The sequence below is a fragment of the Nerophis lumbriciformis genome, linkage group LG37, assembly GCF_033978685.3.
Source record: "Nerophis lumbriciformis linkage group LG37, RoL_Nlum_v2.1, whole genome shotgun sequence".
In the NCBI taxonomy this organism is placed as follows: domain Eukaryota; kingdom Metazoa; phylum Chordata; class Actinopteri; order Syngnathiformes; family Syngnathidae; genus Nerophis; species Nerophis lumbriciformis.
In genome coordinates, this window is record NC_084584.2 from 13825600 (window position 1) to 13848557 (window position 22958).

The following is a 22958-nucleotide window of genomic DNA, read 5'->3' on the forward strand; positions in this document are numbered from 1 at the left end:
CAGGGCGGACACTAACCACTAGGCCACATGATTATGAGTGTGATTCTTAAAACGCACATTCTGGCTACTGTGCATTACATGTATTTATTTATTTAAACAGACCTTAAAAAACACTTATTTAGGGGGGTTTTAAGGATATTCTAATGAGTTCCTTAGCACAAGTAAATTTAGTGAGTGTGTGTGGGGTGGTGATCTTAGGTTTAAAGTGGGGGCTCTTCAGGAGTCTAGTAATAAATAAATAATATCAAAGACCAAACTGGGGTCACACAAAGCCACATCTCCATGTGTGGTTACCTTGATGTACGGGTTGTTCATGACGGCAGTGGACGGCACCTGCAGAGTCAGGTAGTCGTTCTCCCTCCAGTTCAACATGAAGGCCACGCACTCCTCCCCGACCACCTGACGCAGAGGAAGATCTGCGCACAGGAACATGGTCACCAGTCTGAAGGCGGCGTGTGTGACGGTGTGGACTAATTTGTCCGTGATAGAACTCGCCATGTATCCTCATCTCCAGGTAGCCCCTCACTCTGCTGACCAGGTCGGGGGGCGGCCGCTCCTTGCTGCCTTCGGCCGCCACCGTCTCGTGGGCGCGTACCTCCAGCAGCAGCATCTCGTTCAGCATCACCTGCCTCAGACGCGGCGAGAACTCGGTCACCAGCTCCAAGCAGGCAGAGAAGAGCTGCCGCGCGTGCAGGAAGTCCTACAACACCCAAAAATAAACAAAAACGTAAACCTAGGGATGCACAACTTTTTTTAAGTTGATTTGGATAATTTCCTGTTGTCATTACAGCTAACTTATTTATATCATTTTTTTTCTTTTAATATAGATTTAACTAGTTTGTGCTTCTTCAGCATGACGCTGGCGTTTTCAGGTGGCTAATAATGTTTGATGTGTTGATGCGCAATGTTTTTTCGCCCTCCTCTCTGAATGTTTGCACAACATTTGAAACAAATAACACGAAAAATGGAAAATAAATGAAAAAAGACCCACACTATCGACGCCATATTTGTTGACAATGAGCTCTGGGGAAGGTTACCACAGACATTACAGCACGGAGAAGAGCAGCGCTTGATTTGCTCACCCTGACCTAACAGCAACAGTACAACACGGGTAATCTCACATCCATCTATCCATCCATCTATTTTCTACCGCTTTTCCCTTTCGGTATCAGAGCATTTTTTTTGTTGGAGTTATGTTTCAATGATATCGTATTTATTAGTACGATTTAGGGTTGTCCCGATACCAATAATTTATTACAGGTACCAATCGATACTTTTCCAAATAGACTACGAAAAATGTCAATATTGGTTTTATTTTGACAGAAAATCTTACACTACATTAAACACTCAGTGAAGGAACAATTTTACAAGGTTAAAATATAAATTAAAAGGCATTGACATGGCATCGACCCTGAAGGGAACGTCTTCCCTGTGCTCCTCGACTACAGTCTGTACCAGACCGAACAGCAGGACAGGTGTAACAACTACATTATTACCTGTCAGTTCTTATAACGCCTCGTGCAAATCTGAATGCTTATTATTTAAATATTTACCTAAATTTGAAGCAAAGGTGGTAATACTAATCGCCACTTTTGGCAAAGCATGTTTTAAAGCGGCTGTTGTGTGTGTGTGTGTGTGTGTGTGTGTGTGTGTGTGTGTGCTCCTTTAAGAATGGCAGTGTGTGGGGTGAGTGACGTGAGTAAGCCAGTGGTCAGGAGAGGTAGCGCTAGGTGGCTATTTTGAAGAAACAAGAATATAAAACATGTTTTCAGTTATTTCACCTTTTTTTGTGAAGTACATAACTCCACGTGTTCATTAATAGTTTTGATGCCTTCAGTGACAATCTATAATGTAAATAGTCATGAAAATAAAGAAAACACATTAAATGAGAAGGTGTGTCCAAACTTTTGGTCTAGAGAGAAATAGATAGATAGATAGATAGATAGATAGATAGATAGATAGATAGATAGATACATATATATATCACCACTTCAAGATGGCGGCCCAATTTCTCGCGTCGGGGGTAACAGCCTTCACTTTACCCGACAATGGGTCTGCTAAGCTCCGCTTTAGGGTAAGAATTGTTAAATTATGATCTCTATCACACACGGACTACATAATTTATTATTTAGACCAACCTGGGCCGTAATTTATTGTACAACTTCGGCGGACACGTTCACAACAAGCTCTACTCCATTTCCGGTGCATCACTGAATAATGTCCCTGTTGCAACAGAAACAATAGTTAGGTCGCTTTATTCTCATTTCTGCAGGACACATTCGCCAGTCGCCACTACTTTTTTAAATTTTATATATATATATATATATATATATATATATATATATATATATATATATATATATACACACACAAGATTCAAGATTGTTTATTGTCATATGCACAATTTAACAGACAGTTTGCCGTACAATGAAAATCTTACTTTGCTAGTAATATATATATATATATATATATATATATATATATATATATATATATATACATATATATATAGCCGTACAATGAAAATCTTACTTTGCTAGTAATATATATATACATATATATATACATATATATAGGCACGCACGCACACGCACACACACACACACACACACACACACACACACACACACACACACACACACACACACACACACACACACACACACACACACACACACACACACACACACGGCTGTCAGCCCCTGGCCAAATTTTATTCAAGCCCAATGCGGTCCCACAGTCAAAAAGTTTTGACACCCGTGGCGTAGTCTAACCTTTATGGATATGCAGTGAAGGCCTTTGGCCATGAAGATGTAGACCAGGTCCTTGGTCAGGTTGTCTTTGATAGCCAGGACCACACTGCGGTAGTCTGCAGGGACTTCCCACTAAAAGGAGCGCAGAGTTTTCAGAAAAACAAGCAGTCATGTTTTTTTTGACGTCGAATGGCGCGTTCGGCTGGGCTTCTTTGATCTCCTAGTTTCAAACCTTGCTGTTGACCCTCCAGAAGCGCCGATCTGCGGCGCCGTGGAGCTCGGTGAGGATCTGCCTGATCCTGCGCGGGTCCAAGGAGAGGATGAGCTGCTGCTCCAGCTGCCCGACACTCACGCTCGCCGACGCTGCCGAGGAGCAACGGTGTCAGTGTGCGTGGACGCGAGAAAGCGCTGCCCGGAAAAACCCCTGCGGTTACCTGGGATGTCGTAGAAGGACGGAAGGGGCTTTGCGCTGAGGTTGACCGTGGCCGACCTCTTCCGCATCTGCTCCACCAGCAACTTCCTCTCCTCCTCCTTCAGCAGCTCCGTGAAGAGTTTGTGAGAGGACACCACGAACACCAGAGACCGATCCTCCAGGCTTTCACAGAGAGTGCTGCCAGACCAGGACGGACTTGTGTTGGACCGCGAAACAGAAAAAAACTAATTCTTCTCACTCACCGCATAAAAGTAGCCATGTTTCTTCTGGATGTTTCTGATGAACGCTCCTTCTCCAATGACCGCGTGCTCACCTGCAGGAAGGATTTGAGGAATGTGCAGTGAATTGGGGCTGCACGAATAATCGACATTGATTGACACCGAGGTTTTAATTAGTGCGATAACCAATGTTCCCTCTAATTGTTCATGTTCATTTTAATGTCAAAAGGGAAAGAACAAATATATTTAGTAAGAAAAGATAAAGCATTTTATTCACGCAAATTATTTCCAGGCTTTCGCGGGCCACATAAAATAATGTGGCGGGCCAGATTTGGCCCCCTTGAGTTTGACACCTGTGCTTTAGACTGTCAATCAACATATTCTTGTCTCAAGGTACCACTCATTAGAACAATGTGAAAAAATGTACTTTCAAAAATATTTGGCTTCATACAAACAGTGCCCCTAACCCAGGGGTCGGCAACCTTTACCGCCCCCCCCAAACCCCCGCACCCCACACCTCCTCCGTGCGTCGGTTGATGTGTGGGGGGTTCGGTGGGGCCGGTTTGGTGGTATCGGTGGTGTATAATGTAGCCCGGAAGAGTTAGGGATGCATGGGATTCTGGGTATTTGTTCTGTTGTGTTTATGTTGTGTTACTGTGCGGATGTTCTGCCGAAACGTGTTTGTCATTCTTGTTTGGTGTGGGTTCACAGTGTGGCGCATATTTGTAACAGTGTTAAAGTTGTTTATACGGTCAACCTCAGTGTGACCTGTATGGCTGTTGACCAAGTATGCCTTGCAGTCAGTCACGTGTGTATGCAGAAGCCGCATACAAAATGTGACTGGGCCAGCACACAAAAACTCCCTGAGCATTGAGTGGAGCACATGTGAGCAACATCACACGTGGCAATACCAGCAGCACACCTGTTTCAAACCAATCTTTTATAATAACACTCAAATGAGGAGTCATTTTCATGAGATTATTTTGTAATATTAGTGATTTGGCCCACTTGTAATGAAAATAAAATAAATCTTGTTTTTCATAAGCTATTGGTTAGTATTGTACAATATGTCTGGGTGGGGGTCCTGCTTTGGAAATCATTTGTACCCCTTTCAGAGATCACATTTACCGTATTTTTCGGAGTATAAGTCGCACCGGAGTATAAGTCGCACCTGCCGAAAATGCATAATAAAAAAGGAAAAAAACATATATAAGTCGCACTGGAGCCCGGCCAAACTATGAAAAAAAACTGCGTCTTACAGTCCGAAAAATACGGTAGATGCCCTTAAACATCCTCATGTTGCACAATGAAATGTAAGCATAGGATGAAGTGTGCATTCCTGTAACTTTCTCTAGTAACATCATTCCATGATTAATATCAATAAATTAACATTAATAATAAATGACAGTAGAATAAGCACACGTATGACTGAGGAGTCATAGTGTAACTTTGTGTGGTGTTTAAGTTGTCCGACTTTTTGTGTGGCCATAAACGCACCAGTGGCTTAGTGGTATGCGTGTTGGTGACAGATGACAAGTTGCTTTTGGCCTGGTTTGTACGGCAGAAAATGACTAGTTTTTCGAGACAGAAGTTTTTTACTCATGTTTTTGGTGTGGTTATGGCCGAATATAAACAGTTTTGCTCAATAAAGTGATCGATATAATTCCTGTCCTCGAAGCATCTCGATAGACGTTACAATAATTGAACGGTGTTCAACTGAACGGTGTTGACGAACACCGTTAGGGCCGCTTGTTGTCACTGTCACTCAGAGTTGCATTGCAAAATTACACACAATGAATGTGTTTATTTTGTTTAGAATTCAGATGGGTTTGATTTGGTGCGTGGCATATATTTGCTGTGCGCAGAGGACGCTTGAGCAGTGCGCAATTGCGCAGGCGCGCACCTTAGAGGGAACGTTGGCGATAACCAAACCGCAAGAAACCAAATTTTTTTTCTTCCACAATCACCGGTGATTTGGGTGACAGACATGTTTCCAATAAGAATTGTTGAGCGGAGAAAGAGGTCTCACTCTGTGCATCGCTCTCAGCACCTGAGCTTACACACACAGGATTTACAGACATAGCGTCCCTCATCGACTCGCCGGTGAGAAGTTCCGCAAAGTAACAAAAATTTACTAATAATAAATAATTTTGATTAAAAAAAACGTCCCAATTCCAACATGTTTTACCTCCCGTGCAAACACTTTCCTCTCGCTTCCCCAGACACACAACACCACTTCCTCATTCTCCGCCAATCACCTGTCAGGCACGGACGGTGTTGTTTGCAACACCCGGAAATACTGTAAAACATTCAATCAATCAATGTTTACTTATATAGCCTGTTGCGTTTGGACCAGTTGTTCCTCCCAGGGAATACAAGTTTCTGGTCGCTCCCAAGCTCTTTACGACACTTAAAGCTGAGTAGAAGAACCACCAGAGACAGAATAGGTATTTTGTAATATATTTGCAAAGCTTTGTAAATATAATGAGACCAGTCCAGCATAGAACATTCAATCGCGCAGCTAAGATGGTCTGCCCTAAAATATGGAAACCTTCTATTCTGTAAAGTCTCTCTCCCTCCCACCCTCGCTGTCTTGTCTTTCCAGCTCAAACACATGCCCATTGTCCTCCGCATCTGGACACAAGAAGAGATAAGGAGAAGGATTATCTCTCCTCCTTACATTCCATATTCAAGGTTAGCACACAGTATTTGCAGACAACCAAAAGACCACAATTGGAAGAAAAACACTGGCTGTTTTGTAATATGATTATGAAAATAAAGAAGTAACACTTAAATACGGATACCGTATATGAAAATATCTGCCTCCGACAAGCCCTAAATCACAAGTGTCTCAAAGGTCTGCACAAGCCACAACGAATCAGGGCAAGGAAAAACTCAACCGAATGGGACAATGAGAAACCCCCGGGCTTTAACATTAGCTGGTCGTTACAGTATGAATTGATATATATAACCTATTATTTGTGCACTATTGACAATTGATGTACCGAAAACTTGACCACTAAAAAAATACTTTGATTACTGTAATTTTAATTTATCCCAGATATACCCGTGGACAGCCATCTAGAACCTTTATTTAACCAGATAAGAAACCCATTGAGATCAAGGGTGACCTGGCCAAGAGGTCAACAGCACATGTCACAGTGCAGTTTCAAAAAAGTAATACGTTGAGACATACATTTTAAAAATACATAAAAGAGAACTGTAAAACAATAAAGATTTACACCTTTTAAAAACCAGGCACTGTGCAAACGTCTCTCGCGGTCTGTCCCTCAGGACAGAACGGAAGGCTCCAAATGGAAGTAGTTCAGTGAGTTTCTGTTTCGTCTGCAATGCATTCCATGCCATAGGGGCAGCAATGCCAAAAGCTCTTTTGCCAAATTCAGTCCGTACATGGGGAACAGTTAAAACATACAAATTGTTAGAGCGTAATGCATAAGAGCTGCTTTTTCTTTGTAACAAAGTACACAAGTATGGAGGCATTAAACCTGAAAGAGCCTTATAAATGATAGTCAGCCAATGTGTGTATCGGCGTGCACTCAATGAAGATAAGTCTGATTTCATATACAGTTGAAAATGGTGGGTGAGACTACGTCACCAATTTCTTTCTGACTTTAAGAGAGAAGCAGTTTTTATTTCTAAAAAAGAAACCAAGCTTTACCCTAAGCTTAGAGAGCAAGTTGTTAAATGAAAGCTCAGATCAAGAGTAAATCCCAAGTACTTGTCTACATCTACAAAACGTTCAAATATTAAGAGGACAGTGGCGGCTTTCAAGGAAGGAAAGTCCAACTGGAGCAGCAGCGCGAAGCAAGTGTAACGTCATGCTCGCTGCAGCTCACCTCTTTCGTCTGGGACATCGAAGTAGAAAAAGATGCTAGATTTGTTGCCGGTTGTTTTTAGTAGAAAACTCATTAAAAGTCTCTCAACTCTTTAAAAAAATGTCAACAAAGTACGTTTTCCAAAAAGCAGCAACAATTAAAAATATGACAAATATATGTTAATACTAATTAATAATAACATATCTGCTTTTAAATGTATGTTTTATTTTTTTCAGCATTTTTAAAGAAAAATATCTTTATGGCAAATTACTTGAGGTCACGCTCATAACCACGCCCCTGACCACACCCCCACAGGTATCTTGGCAGTCTTGGGGAAACACTGCTCTTTATAGTTTTTAATTGGTTATTTCTTCAGGTTAGGGCAGGGGTCGGCAACCCGCGGCTCTTTGATCACTCGGATGCGGCTCAGCTGCATACTTGCCGACCCTCCCGATTTTTCCGGGAGACTTCCGAATTCCAGTGCCCCTCCCGAAAATCTCCCGGGGCAACCTTTCTCCGATTTTCACTCGGACAACAATATTGAGGGCGTGCCGTGATGGCACTGCCTTTAGCGTCCTCTACAACCTGTCGTCGCATCTGCTGTTTCACCATACTATCTGCGTGCTGGCCCAGTCGCATTTTGTATGCGGCTTCTGCATACACACGTGACTGACTGCAAGGCATACTTGGTCAACAGCCATACAGGTCACACTGAGGGTGACCGTATAAACAACTTTAACACTGTTACAAATATGCGCCACACTGTGAACCCACACCAAACAAGAATGACAAACACATTTCGGGAGAACATCCGCACCGGAACACAACATAAACACAACAGAACAAATACCCAGAATCCCATGCATCCCTAACTCTTCCGGGCTACATTATACACCACCGCTACCACCAAACCGGCCCCACCCAACCCCCTACACATCAACCGACGCACGGAGGGGGTGGGGGGTGCGGGGAGTAAAGGTTGCCGATCCCTGGGTTAGGGGCACTGTTTGCATAAAGCCAAATATTTTTGAAAGTACATTTTTGCACATTGTTCTAATGAGTGGTACCTTGAGACAAGAATATGTTGATTGACAGTCTAAAGCACAGGTGTCAAACTCAAGGGGGCCAAATCTGGCCCGCCACATTATTTTATGTGGCCCGCGAAAGCCTGGAAATAATTTGCGTGAATAAAATGCTTAATCTTTTCTTACCAAATATATTTGTTCTTTCCCTTTTGACATTAAAAATGATGTACTGCATGCAGTTGCATATCTTTTCAAATTCAATATTATCAAAATCAAAATATTATATTATCATGTATCCCAAAAATAGTTGTTGTTTGAATAAAGATAAATACTGTACTTAAATATCTGCTTGACTTATGATTTAAAAAATAAAATATCAAATTGTAGACTGTAAAATTGACAATAGATTTTACGGTTAAATTCAGTTTTTTACCATAAAATTAACTTTGGTGCTTTTGGTTTGTTTCCATATACAGTAAGACACTAAAACATTAAAAAACTAACAAAAAAACACATTAAAATAACAACATTTTACAGTAAAAAAACAAACAAACTGGCAGCTCCGTTGCTTGAATTTTACCGGTAAAAAAAGTGGTATTGTTTTTCCATTCCATTCCATTTATTCAATTGTTTTATATGCTGTAAAAAAAAGTATATTTAAAGATTTTTTTTGCAGCTTATGTAAAAAAATATATTGTTAATGTATTGTATATATATACACATTTATAGTCATATATTACTCATTGTTAAAAGCGCCCTCTGAGGGCAACCATAACTGCAATGTGGCCCTCAATGAAAACCAGTTTGACACCCCTAGTCTAAAGTAACATGTCTTCGCTTGTTATTTTCGCAGTTTAATGCATTTTTAATGTACAAAATATAAAAATTGCAAATCGATTCGCACTTCCGGGGGGAAATAATCGCAATTAAGTTTTTTCTCAAAATCGTGCAGTCCGACATGGATTACCTCTAAAATGAAGTCTACCAGGCGTTTACTGGGCTTCAGGAGCAGCTGCTGGAAGCGCAGGCCCAGCACTTCGCCTTCCAGAGCGTCACGCACGGCGTTGCAGACACACAACTTGTGACAAACCTCGTCCAGGCCCGCTTCCCTGCATAAAGACGACCATCAATAATAATAATAATACTAACATGAAGACGTGTCTCACCCTTGCTGGGCCTTGTGCAAGAGCTCCCTGAGTACAGAGCACCTGAAGTGCTTCGGCAAGCTTCGGCCCACGTTGTCCTTGACGAAAGCTTCCACTACCGCCTGCAGATGTGAGAAAAATCTAAAAAGTTCCACAAAAGCACGCTGCGACGCCCACCTGGTAGCTGCGAGCGCTGATCATCATGTTGATCTGGTCGTAGTGAGTTGTCTGCGAGTCGCATGAGTCGCAGTCGCCGGTCAGGGCTTTGCAGGCGTTCCAGTACCCCGCGAGACGCTTCTCATCCAGGTGGACGTGGATTGCGGAGTCCAGCTGAGGGACAAAGGCAGAGGTGCATCTCATCTCATAACAGCCAATATAAGAAGCAAGGTTTCCCATTCACCTTAAGACCCATCGAGTCTCGCTTTAAGAAGACAGAAAGCCCCTTCACTATCATGATTGTAATATTCCGAGCAAGTATAATATTTCAGATTTGGACAACTATCGGACATTTTTGGATGTATGTTTTGTTTTTAGGGTTTTGAATGACCTTGCCCCTCCAATACAAGTTTTAATTAAAGCTGCAAGCAGCGATGGACGGGACCGACTTTGACGGCACATAAAATCCAAACCGGAGCAGTAATTAAAACTCTTTGGTCAACTTTTAAATAAATGATAAATGGGTTGTACTTGTATAGCGCTTTTCTACCTTCAAGGTACTCAAAGCGCTTTGACACTACTTCCACATTTACCCATTCACACACACATTCACACACACTGATGGAGGGAGCTGCCATGCAAGGCGCTAACCAGCACCCATCAGGAGCAAGGGTGAAGTGTCTTGCTCAGGACACAACGGACATGACGAGGTTGGTACTAGGTGGGGATTGAACAAGGAACCCTCGGGTCGCGCACGGCCACTCTTCCACTGCGCCACGCCATCCCTAATCAGAAGGGTTCAATCTCTCTCCTGTGCTAGTTTGATGCCGACACGACAAACGCGCTCAGAGGAGATAATGTTTGAAAAAAGGTGACCGGTTTTTACAAAACTTTTGTTTTGAAGGGGGAATTGCAAACTTACTGTTGATTTTTGCTGGGGGTTGTTAATATATGAAATGTAGGTCTAAGTGAGACCTACATAGAGGTTTTTGTTTCATGTCTCTAAGACATTCCTACTGGAAGTTACAGGCAGTTTTGTCTGAGTTTTCTTCCGAGGAGCAGTTGTGTCTGTGTTTTCTTCCTAGGGGGCGCTAGAGCGCAATTTTGAGTTTTGGGGTTGGGTTTTTTATTAGATTGCAATTTTTGCGAGTCCTAATGTGTGTGTTCAGTTTGGTGAGTTTTGAAGCATGTTAAGGGGGTCAAATTACAACTCAAAGAGGCAAAAGTGACTGTTTTTAGTAAACTTTTGTTTTGAAGGGGGAATTGCTAACTTCCTGTAGATTTTTGCTGAAGGATGTCAATGTATGAAATCTAGGTCTAAATCAGACCTACATATAGGTTTTTGTTTCATGTCTCTACGACATTCCTACCGGAAGTTACAAGCAGTCTTGTCTGTTTTTTCCTAGGGGGCGCTAGAGCGCACTTTTGAGTTTTGGGGTTTGTTTTTTTGATAAGTTCGCAATTTTCGCCAGTCCTGATGTGTGTGTCAAATATGGTGAGTTTTGAAGCATGTTAAGGGGGTCAAATTACAGCTCAAAGAGGCGGTGGAATAATAATAATAAAACCTTACAATAACAATAGGGTCCTCTGTCCCAAAAGGACATTGCGGTCCCTAATAAAGAAAAAACCTGTAATCGAGTCAATACGAGGGCGCTAACCAGGGGAAGTGGCATTCCGTGCATTTCCCACTTAAGCCTTCAGTTAAAATTAAAGTACCAATGATTGTCACACACACACTGATTGTCACACACACACTAGGTGTGGCAAAATTTTTCTCTGCATTTGACACATCCCCCTTGATCACCCCCTGGGAGGTGAGGGGAGCAGTGAGCAGCAGCGGTAGCCGCGCCTGGGAATCATTTTTGGTGATTTAACCCCCAATTCCAACCCTTGATGCTGAGTGCCAAGCAGGGAGGTAATGGCTCCCATTTTTATAGTCTTTGGTATGACTCGATTTGAACTCACAACCCACCGATCTCAGGGCGGACACTCTAACCATAGACTTATGGATGACTCTTACCACAAATCTTGATTCAATTCGATTCCCAGTTCTGGGGTTTGTTTAATGATTTGATCTAAAATAGGCTGACAATATTCTGAAATCCCAAAAAGAGGACACATATGTATATGCGTGCCAAGGCGGGCAGCACGCCAAGGCCGGGACTAGGTGAAAATTTGCCAATGATACTCGAACTTGCTTTATAAAGATGTAAGCACAAGTTAACACTTGCAGGGCATTACTGCCTGCCGCACCTCCGACAGTGCCATGTGGTGCTGGTCATCAGCCGGGAGCCACCTTTCATGGATGTTTCGCTCCTTTAATCCCGGAACATCTCTGGGTGGTGGAGCAGCGACAAGGACGTCTCCCTTCCGCCCCCTGCTGCCAGCTGAAGGATCCATACTGTACCCACATTCTAACCCCGGTGTTATTGCTGTTGTGTACCGGTATATGGAATGAGTCCCAAGGGACTATGCATGGCAGGGACGTCCATCTCCCTGAGTCAAGCGTGGGCCTGACCGCATACCATAACATGGCAGCAGGGAAGCCTCCCTACTGCCCCCTGTCTACGCGCCTTGCTTTCCCCACGCCTTGTCATTTCTTCTGAGCCACAACCAGAAGCTCCCTTGTTCTGCCTCCTCTGTCAGGGCTTTGAGGGCCTTCTTTAGATTGGAGCCTTTGATCCAGAGGGACTTTAGGAGCCGCTGGGTGGACGCTCCAGTGTAGCCTCTACAGCCAACTTCTACTGGATAGGTGAAGGGCCTCCATCCTGCTTGTGCACACTCGCTTGCCAGCTCTGAGTATTTGTCCCTCTTTCTTTCAAAGGCAGCCTCCATTCCCTCTTCCCATGGTACCGTTAATTCTACCATGATGACAGTTTTAGTAGAGGTGGACCACAGGACAATGTCTGGGCGTAACGAGGTTGTTGTGATCTCTTGAGGGAACTTTATGGCGTCACATTAGTGCCAAAAATCCGAGCGCATAAAAACTGTTATCGTGCGCTGATTGTCCACTTCGTGCGCGCGCGACACCCTTTTGCGCGCGCGCGGTGCCTTTCTGCGCGCGCGCGGTGCCTTTCTGCGCGCGCGCCGTCTCGGTCTGTGCACGCTCTGTGTACTCCTGGCATCTCTCCTCGCGCTGTCATGTTTCTTTTTGGCACTTTGGGGGCGGGTATGCTTAGACGGCCCCTCCTTTCTGATTAGCTCTGACCATTTTTCAAATGACCAATCATTCTCCAGCGTAGCAACGTTGTAGCCATCTTACCTCGGACAGCTAGCCTCAATCATTACATTGATGTCAATGGTACATGTACTAATTAAATTACCATAACTTGCTCGATTTTCAACCAATTTACAAACAGTTTTATGGCGTCACATTAGTGCCATACGGTTTGCCTTGTTACAAATCTTATTCCATGTAGATATGACATAGGATACTGTACCTGTTGAAATTACCTCTTTCGCTTTAAAAAAAAAAAAAAGACTTCATTGTGCAACATAGTTGTGTAGGGTCAGTGTTAGTCAGTTCTCTGATTATTTTAAACTGTTTCAGAATACATTTTCAAAAGCTATTTTTAACATTTTAAAAACAAAATTCAAAGATTATTTCATTAATTTTATGGCTGAATCAAAAGAAATTCCATAAATTAGAAAACAAATGTTCAAGAAGAAGTGAAAATATAAAATAATGTTATGGTTGGATGTTATTGCTGGTGGACCAGTTCTGGCTGAAAGATGTGATTATGGTGTTTGTTTGGCCCTAATGTGACGCCATACATTTTGTATTACCCTGTATTGTGTTTATGTGGTATGAAATAACCTTCATCAGCGCGCAACATTTTTTTATCCACTTCTTCCTCCGTAAATCTTGATACATATTGACGATGACCCGCCCTGCTATACTTCTGATTGGCTCTGAGCATTTTTCAGCATTTTTCGCCTGACCAATCAGAAAGAAGGGGCCGTCTAAGCAAACCGGGTGTCTTGTCTGTCTCTCCACTCCCTCGCTCTCTCACTCTCTCTGTCTCCCCTCACGAATGCTGCTGCGTGCGCACACCTTCACAATTTGTTTTGGTTTTAAAGGGGAACATTATCACAATTTCAGAAGGGTTAAAACCATTAAAAATCAGTTCCCAGTGGCTTATTTTATTTTTCAAAGTTTTTTTCAAAATCTTACCCATCACGCAATATCCCTAAAAAACGCTTCAAAGTGCCTGATTTTAACCACTGTTATATACACCCGTCCATTTTCCTGTGACGTCACATAGTGAAGCCAACACAAACAAACATGGCGGATAGAACAGCAAGCTATAGCAACATTAGCTCGGATTCAGACTCGGATTTCAGCGGCTTAAGCGATTCAACAGATTACGCATGTATTGAAACGGATGGTTGTAGCGTGGAGGCAGGTAGCGAAAACGAAATTGAAGAAGAAACTGAAGCTATTGAGCCATATCGGTTTGAACCGTATGCAAGCGAAACCGACGAAAACGACACGACAGCCAGGGACACGGGAGAAAGCGAGGACGAATTTGGCGATCGCCTTCTAACCAACGATTGGTATGTGTTTGTTTGGCATTAAAGGAAACTAACAACTATGAACTAGGTTTACAGCATATGAAATACATTTGGCAACAACATGCACTTTGAGAGTGCAGACAGCCCAATTTTCATCAATTAATATATTCTGTAGACATACCCTCATCCGCGCTCTTTTCCTGAAAGCTGATCTGTCCAGTTTTGGAGTTGATGTCAGCAGGCCAGGGAAGCTAGTGTCGATATTCTTCTCTTGATCATCTTCGGTGGCATAAGGGACGGTGTGAGCCAAGACATCCAGGAGGTTTAGCTCGCTCGTCTGCGGGAACAAACTGCCGCCATTGCTTGCCGTGCTACCGAGGTCCTTTGTCCCTGAATTGCTCACACACTCCGGCAGATTCAATGGGGGTCTGGCGGCAGATTTCTTTGACTTTATCGTTGGAAATGCATCTGCTTTGAGTGTCGCAGGATATCCACACATTCTTGCCATCTCTGTCGTAGCATAGCTTTCGTCGGTAAAGTGTGCGGAACAAACGTCCAATTTCTTGCCACTTTCGCATCTTTGGGCCACTGGTGCAACTTGAATCCGTCCCTGTTCGTGTTGTTACACCCTCCGACTAGGCATGATGTCTCCAAGGTATGGCAAACAGTCGAAAAAACGCAAAATAACAGAGCTGATTTGACTCTGTGTTTGAGAAAATGGCGGATTGCTTCCCGATGTGGCGTCACGTTGTGACGTCATCGCTCCGAGAGCGAATACTAGAAAGGCGTTTAATTCGCCAAAATTCACCCATTTAGAGTTCGGAAATCGGTTAAAAAAATATATGGTCTTTTTTTCTGCAACATCAAGGTATATATTGACGCTTACATAGGTCTGATGATAATGTTCCCCTTTAACCCTGAACGTACATTGAAAATACACGCAACCCTAAATCAAAATGACGGACATTTGAGGCATTTAAGAAACTCCGCCCGGACAGCCCCGCAAAAGAGGACATGTCCGGGGAAAAGAGGACGTATGGTCAGTCTATCTAGAATCAATATGATTCTTGCAATGTTTTATTTTGTACAAAAGTTAATACACTCTTAAAGCAGATTACAAAAGCTCCTCTTGGCTGCGACACAAAGATGGCCTAAAAAACATATTTAAAAAAAAATCTATTCTTGAATATTTTGAATCGATTCAGAATTGTGTGATTTAAATGTGATTTCTTTTTTTCCCAGCGCTCATATCGCGTACTGGTGACAGTGAGTGTGTACCTTCTTCAGGAGCTCTTTAGTCTGCCTGAAGTGATCTCGGGCCTTCTCAAACGCCGGCTGGTCCGTGCAGCCTTGCTGGAAGAAAATGGCCCCCAAGTCGTAGTGAACCTTGAAAAAAAAATATATATATATAAATAAATCAAAAATGAACGCTCAGCTCAACTTGCAGGACAGACCTGGCAGTGTAGCTCGTCGGCGCTGATGCGGAGCCCCGCCGTGGAGGATTCGGTCTCGCCGTTGGCGGCGGCGGCGTCCGCGGCCAGCAAGTCCAAGGTCCTCATGGTGTGCACATAGAAGTCCTTCTTCAGCCGTAGAGCTCCCGCCAGGACACTGATGGAGTCGCTAGCCTGCTCTTTCAACTGGACACAAGAATGGCAGACGTTGTCCAATCAGAACACTGTATTTTTTTTTATATATTGTTGTGGTTATTGACCAGAGACGAGTATCTCAATAACCCGTATGTCCAAAGTACAGCTCGGGGGTCAGTTGCATTCTAAAAATACTTTTACAAAAATAACAAAAGAAAGTGGAATAAAAGAGCAAACAGGTGAAATGTAACGAGAGAAAATTGCAACGTTGACTCGAACAACACCAAGCTGCCATGCAGGCATTTTTTTTCTTTACAGCTTTCATTGCTCCAAAAATAATCAATCAAAATAAAAATATAAATAAATATAAATTATTGACATATTGAAGGCTCCAATTACTTCACATCAAGTTTTACACTTTAAAATATTTTTGGGAGAAAATATTGCATATTTTGCGTAAAAGTTTATTTATTTTTTAATAAATAAGGGCGTAAAATAAACAAAAAATACATTTCAAAATTATTAAAAAATAACAATTGATGGATAGATCTGAAGTTGATCTAGAGCAGTGGTTCTCAAAAAGTTTTCAGCAAGTACCACCCCAGAAAAAAACTTGGCTCTACAAGTTAAAGTTAAAGTACCGGTACCAATGATTGTCACACACACACACACTAGGTGTGGCGAAATTATTCTCTGCATTTGACCCATCACCCTTGATCACCCCCTGGAAGGTGAGGGGAGAAGTGAGCAGCAGCGGTGGCCGCGCCCGGGAATCATTTTTGATGATTTAAACCACCAATTCCAACCCTTGATGCTGAGTGCCAAGCAGGGAGGTAATGGGTCCCATTTTTATAGTCTATGGTATGACGCGGCCGGGGTTTGAACTCACGACCTACCGATCTCAGAGCGGACACTCTAAAGTACCACCCCAGAAAAAAAACTTGGCTCTCCAAGTGCCACCATAACGACCAACGTTAAAATACAGTAGCATGGTAGGGCTAAGTATTCATTAAAAACAAGGCAGAGGTTTTATTTAACAAGCATATTTTATATTTTTGGCCACTGTAACATTACACACAGTTTGAACAGTAGCAGTGTGTTTGAATATAGGAAAATATTCCTTGGCGTACCACTAGATGGAGCCTGCGTACCACAAGTGGTACACATACCACAGTTTGAGAATTATAGATCTAGAGCAGGGGTGTCAAAGTCAAGGCCCGAATGAATGATCTATGGCCCCCGGGATGATATTTGATTAGTATTAGAACCGGCCCGCAGGCCACAGCCGCCGGCTGCTGTTTTGCACGCACCAATACTCCATCAGTGTTGGCACTAGGAATTTTCAAAATGGGGTCCGAGGGACTCCATCAAGTCATAAAAATGGGGTCCAACAGTAAATTTTTGGGGTCCCACTTTTTTGTAAGCGTTATGAAAACAAATGATAAATGTATGCATTATCCTGTTATATCTCACATTCTATAATGTGTTTTGGAAAAAGGGTGTCTTAAACGTTACTTAATTCATTTTAATAAATATGAATGTAATATTTTCAGAATGGGTTTGTTCTATTTTTGACCAAAGTAAGACAAAGAAAACAATCTGAAGTTGTCTTTCTTTTTTATTTTTAATGCCATGATTTTAATTTTCCTCCATGCGGCCCCTGAGCTAAAACAAGTTTGACACCCCTGATCTAGACAGTAAAAACAAGTATTTAAATTTTTTTTTACAAAAAAATATTTTGTCTGACTTGTTTTTAACACTTACGAGTTGAGCCCTTTTTGGTATGCAAGATTTTTTTTTTAAACTGTCATTGCTCAAAACATAATGAATCAAAAATCAATGTTAAATTGTACTTTGAATTCTTTCTTTTTTTGGGCGGAGGGGTGAATATGTTGCATATTTAGCATTTTTGCCATAAAAACACAGGGTTTTGTTTTTTTTAACAAAAAGGGCATACAATATTAAAACAATAACAAAGTAAAAGGTTATGTCAATAGATAGACCTGAAGTTCATCGAGAGATATTAAGTTAAAGTACCAATGATTGTCACACACACACACACACACACACTAGGTGTGGTGAAATTATTCTCTGCATTTGACTCATCACCCTTGATCACCCCCTGGGAGGTGAGGGGAGCAGTGAGCAGCAGCGGTGGTCGCGCCCGGGAATCATTTTTGGTGATTTAACCCCCAATTCCAACCCTTGATGCTGAGTGCCAAGCAGGGAGGTAATGGCTCCCATTTTTTTTATAGTCTTTGGTATGACTCGGCCGGGGTTTGAACTCACAACCTACTGATCTCAGGGCATAAGTGTAGAATTTTTTTTTTATATAACTTATTTTTAACATTGGGACCAAGCTTTAGGGGAGCCCTGAAGTAAAAAAAATAAATAAATACAATAAAAATAAATCTATATATTGTATTTAAAAAATAAAAATTGCCAAAATGGCCCCCACATGCTAGGATTTTTCAGTGGAAAAAGTTTGGACACCCCCTGCCGTAAACAAAGGTTTACTAATTTCGATGTTTGCTTACGACACTGAGGATGTTTTCCGTCATCTCTTTCTCCTGCTGCACCACATTCAACCTGCAGGGAAGCAGAATAATCAACCTTTGTGCCAAGAATGGCTCCAATCGGCTGGTTTATGAGGGACAACTTGCATGTTCATTTGATGCGGCCCCGGTTTGGTTTGCTTCTCGGGGAAGCTGCTCAGCACGATGGTCCTGATGGCCCTTTAGGAAAGCGTGACAGCGGCGTCAGCGTTTCATCCCTGCCTTATTGCGGCTGCCGTCGGGACTCACCAGCGGTTGTAGATGAGGACCGCCATGGCCGTGGTCGGGGGCAGGGTGGACAGGTCCAGGTCCACGTGTTTCACCCCCGGTGGCACTTTGCTCACGCACAGGAGCTCGTTGAGTAGCATGTTCAAGACGGGGATGGTCAAGCTAGTGGGGGTAAGCGCACGTGACTGATCGGGACACCTTTTACGCATGCGGTACGGCCAAACGCACCCTTTTTCCAGCACATCCAGGTCCCACTTCATGTACGCCGCCACCTTCAGGGCCAGCAGCTTCAAGGTGCGGTTCCGCCGGTTGTCCGCCGGAGGCTGCACTTGATTCTGCTCGTTCACGGACGGCTTGGACGCCTGCTCCAGGAACTGGACGATGAGCTGCACGGCGGTCGGGTCTGAGGGCGACACACAGGTCAGAATAATAATAATACATTCCTGAGCATGCTTTGGGCTTGTGCCGACCTGCGTTGCACATCTGCAGGTGTTTCTCCAACAAGGCGGGGTCCAGGAGGAACTCAAACCAGGAAGTCTGAAGAGGCGTGCTGGGCCGGCTGCTCGTCACAGCGGCGACCCGATCCGCCGCCTCCGCACTCATCCTGCCCTGCTGAGCACAAATCAGTCTTTTACTTTATTTGCACAGTAGAACCTCGATTTACCAACCCTTGAACAGGGTTCGAAAATCGAAATGTTTGTATAGCAAAGCAAATTTCTATACTAAAAACATAAATAATGGGGTCAGCCTGGACAAAAGTCCTTATTTTAGTTGAGGTTGATACAGTTTGAACACATTATTTATAGTTCAACACGTGCACACACAGAGAAGTCCCTTTGGTGCCCTCACAAACAATCAGAAATCACAAGAATCCTTAACGCTAAAGGAGAACTGCAGTTTTGGGGGGGGATTTAGCCTATTGTTTGCAATCATTATGAGAGACAATATTACAGATGTGTTTTTTTTTTTGTTTTTTTTTTGGGGTGGGGGTGGTTTAAAGATGATTAAAAAACGGGAGTCACCGTTGTAGCCTTCAAAACCCTTGATCAACTTTTATATACACACATACATAACAGGTGGCGATGGATCTACTTTCTATTTAATAATAAGCCAAAACCAAAACAACAACAAGCTAAACTGTCCTCTGTATGCTCTGCTCTGCCAGCACATGCACACAAAGAGAAGTCGCTTTGGTGCCCTCACAAACAATCAGAAATCCTTAACGCTAAAGGAGAACTGCCGTTTTGGGGGGGAATTTAGCCTATTGTTCAAAATCATTATGAGACAAGAACACAGATGTGTTTTGGGGTGGGGGTTATAGATGATTAAAAAACGGGAGTCACCGTTGTAGCCTTCAAAACCCTTGATCAACTTTTATATACACACATACATAACAGGTGGCGATGGATCTACTTTCTATTTAATAATAAGCCAAAACCAAAACAACAACAAGCTAAACTGTCCGCCGCATGCTCTGCTCTGCCAACACGTGCACACACATAGAAGTCCCTTTGGTGCCCTCACAAACAATCAGAAATCCTTAACGCTAAAGGAGAACTGCAGTTTTGTGGGGAATTTAGCCTATTGTTCACAATCATTATGAGAGACAAGAATACAGACGTGTTTTTTGGGAGAGGGGTGCGGGGGTGGTTTTAAGGATGATTAAAAAACGGGAGTGACCGTTGTAGCCTTCAAAACCTTTTATCAACTTTTATATACACACATACATAACAGGTGGCGATGGATCTACTTTCTGTTTAATAATAAGCCAAAACCAAAACAACAACAAGCTAAACTGTCCGCCGCATGCTCTGCTCTGCCAACACGTGCACACACATAGAAGTCCCTTTGGTGCCCTCACAAACAATCAGAAATCCTTAACGCTAAAGGAGAACTGCAGTTTTAGGGGGGAATTTAGCCTATTGTTCACAATCATCATGAGAGACAAGAATACAGATGTTTTTTTGGAGAGGTGGGGGGTTTAAAAATGATTAAAAAACAGGAGTGACCGTTGTAGCCTTCAAAACCCTCTATCAATTTTTATATACTCACATACATAACAGGTGGCGATGGATCTATTTTCTATTTAATAATAAGCCAAAACAAAAACAACAAGCTAAACTGTCCTCCGTATGCTCTGCTCTGCCAACCCGTGCACACACAGAGACGTCCCTTTGGTGCCCTCACAAACAATCAGAAATCCTTAACGCTAAAGGAGAACTGCAGTTTTGTGGGGAATTTAGCCTATTGTTCACAATCATTATGAGAGACAAGAATACAGACGTGTTTTTTGGGGGGGAGGGGGGCTGGAGGGTTTAAAGATGATTGAAAAACGGGAGTGACCGTTGTAGCCTTCAAAACCCTCCATCAACTTTTATATACACACATACATAACAGGTGGCGATGGATCTACTTTCTATTTAATAATAAGCCAAAACAAAAACAACAACAAGCTAAACTGTCCGCCGCATGCTCTGCTCTGCCAACACGTGCACACACAGAGAAGTCCCTTAGGTGCCCTCACAAACAATCAGAAATCCTTAACGCTAAAGGAGAACTGCCGTTTTAGGGGGGAATTTAGCCTATTGTTCACAATCATCATGAGAGACAAGAATACGGATGTTTTTTTATTTTTTTGGGGGGGTGGGGGGTTTAAAGATGATTAAAAAACAGGAGTGACCGTTGTAGACTTCAAAACCCTTGATCAACTTTTATATACACACATACAAAACAGGTGGCGATGGATCTACTTTCTATTTAATAATAAGCCAAAACCAAAACAACCACAAGCTAAACTGTCCTCTGTATGCTCTGCTCTGCCAGCACGTGCACACACATAGAAGTCCCTTTGGTGCCCTCACAAACAATCAGAAATCCTTAACGCTAAATGAGAACTGCAGTTTTGTGGGGAATTTAGCCTATTGTTCACAATCATCATGAGAGACAAGAATACAGATGTTTTTTTGTTTTTTTGGGGGGGTGGGGGGTTTAAAAATGATTAAAAAACAGGAGTGACCGTTGTAGCCTTCAAAACCCTCTATCAACTTTTATATACACACATACATAACAAGTGGCGATGGATCTATTTTCTATTTAATAATAAGCCAAAACAAAAACAACAACAAGCTAAACTGTCCTCTGTATGCTCTGCCAACCCGTGCACACACAGAGATGTCCCTTTGGTGCCCTCACAAACAATCAGAAATCACAAGAATCTTTAACGCTAAAGGGGAACTGCAGTTTTTTGGGGGAATTTAGCCTGGTGTTCACAATCATTATGAGAGACAAGAACACAGATGTGATTTGGGCGGGGGGTTTAAAGATGATTAAAAAAACGTCCTCCGTATGCTCTGCTCTGCCAACACGTGCACACAAAGAGAAGTCGCTTTGGTGCCCTCACAAACAATCAGAAATCACAAGAATCCTTAACGCCAAAGGAGAACTGCACTTTTTGGGGGGAATTTAGCCTATTGTTCACAATCATGACAGACAAGAACACATGTTTTCGATAATTGATTTTTAGATGCATCGCAATTTGGACATATATGATTATAAAATCGCTTGGTAAACGTCGATAATCGTTTTATTTATTGTAAATAAAATAATGCAGACAGTTCTAAAATGTAGCTGACTACAGGGAGCCACTTCACCGAGAAATCCCACCAGCTCTTTTATTTTAGACACTTATGTTCCCGTTTTATACACATTTCCATTCATTTGATAAATGTGATAAAAAGTTGCCAGTGATAAACGCTTATTTAGAGAAATAAAACAAAAATGTAAAACTGCATCAATATACATAAATTAAAGATGCATCAATAATTGATTTTTAATCGAATCGTAGCTCCTGAATCGTAATAGTGATCGAATCGTGAGGTGCTCAAAGATTCCCACCTGTAACTGAAAGTCTATATATAATGTAGTAACAGACAAGTTCACAACAATATGTAATATGTACAATATTTACAGTATTTTGGTCATTTTAAGCATTGCCAGTGTTCCTACTTCCACAAGTGTTTTCTAATCATGGCAGACTTGGTAACAGACAACAGAGATGACTCATATTTGACAAATGAGGATTCACAACCTTATCTTTTTGAAGCTAAATATACAGAGGATGAACTACTGCCTCTGAAAGCGAGCACAGAGGAAGGTTGAAACGTAGGAGCAGACAGAGTGACCGGACGCTGTAAATGGGGAACTTGAAGCCAAGCTATGCCGACATAAATGGCATGCTTACCCAAAATAAACAGGAAAAAACTTCCCCTGCCAGCTGGACCAAAGAGATAACTAATGAATCACTGTAATATTGATCACGATTCACGCGGCACATCATGCATGTTATTACAACTACAGTACATATGCTGTCAAGCTAGCTGTGTACAAACAAAACATGAAATTTACAGATACTGTAACATGATTGTACATGTTTTTTTCAGTCAGTACAGATTGGTGTCATATCGCATTGTGTTTGGCATTACAAATTCATACGTGATTTGGGTGCTGAT

The 22958-nt window shown here is 42.4% G+C and overlaps 1 protein-coding gene across 4 annotated transcripts in view; it reads right to left on the minus strand.

Annotated features, from left to right (window-relative positions):
* The window catches only part of ints8 (integrator complex subunit 8), a 43273-nt gene that overhangs the window by 17603 nt on the left and 2712 nt on the right, over positions 1–22958 (minus strand). For 2 of the 4 annotated variants that reach the window (XM_061930918.1, XM_061930921.2), the window contains exons 2-17: positions 18921–19062; positions 18679–18853; positions 18472–18612; positions 18331–18402; positions 18205–18256; positions 15536–15718; positions 15360–15467; positions 9588–9740; positions 9432–9532; positions 9233–9374; positions 3429–3499; positions 3188–3363; positions 2986–3116; positions 2775–2885; positions 496–700; positions 295–416 (exon numbers count right to left, since the gene is read on the minus strand). In XM_061930918.1, coding sequence (XP_061786902.1) covers positions 295–416; positions 496–700; positions 2775–2885; positions 2986–3116; positions 3188–3363; positions 3429–3499; positions 9233–9374; positions 9432–9532; positions 9588–9740; positions 15360–15467; positions 15536–15718; positions 18205–18256; positions 18331–18402; positions 18472–18612; positions 18679–18853; positions 18921–19062 — 2085 coding nt within the window. The remainder of the gene's footprint in view (positions 1–294; positions 417–495; positions 701–2774; positions 2886–2985; positions 3117–3187; positions 3364–3428; positions 3500–9232; positions 9375–9431; positions 9533–9587; positions 9741–15359; positions 15468–15535; positions 15719–18204; positions 18257–18330; positions 18403–18471; positions 18613–18678; positions 18854–18920; positions 19063–22958) is intronic. The other 2 variants (XM_061930919.1, XM_061930920.1) reach the window with 1 other exon arrangement.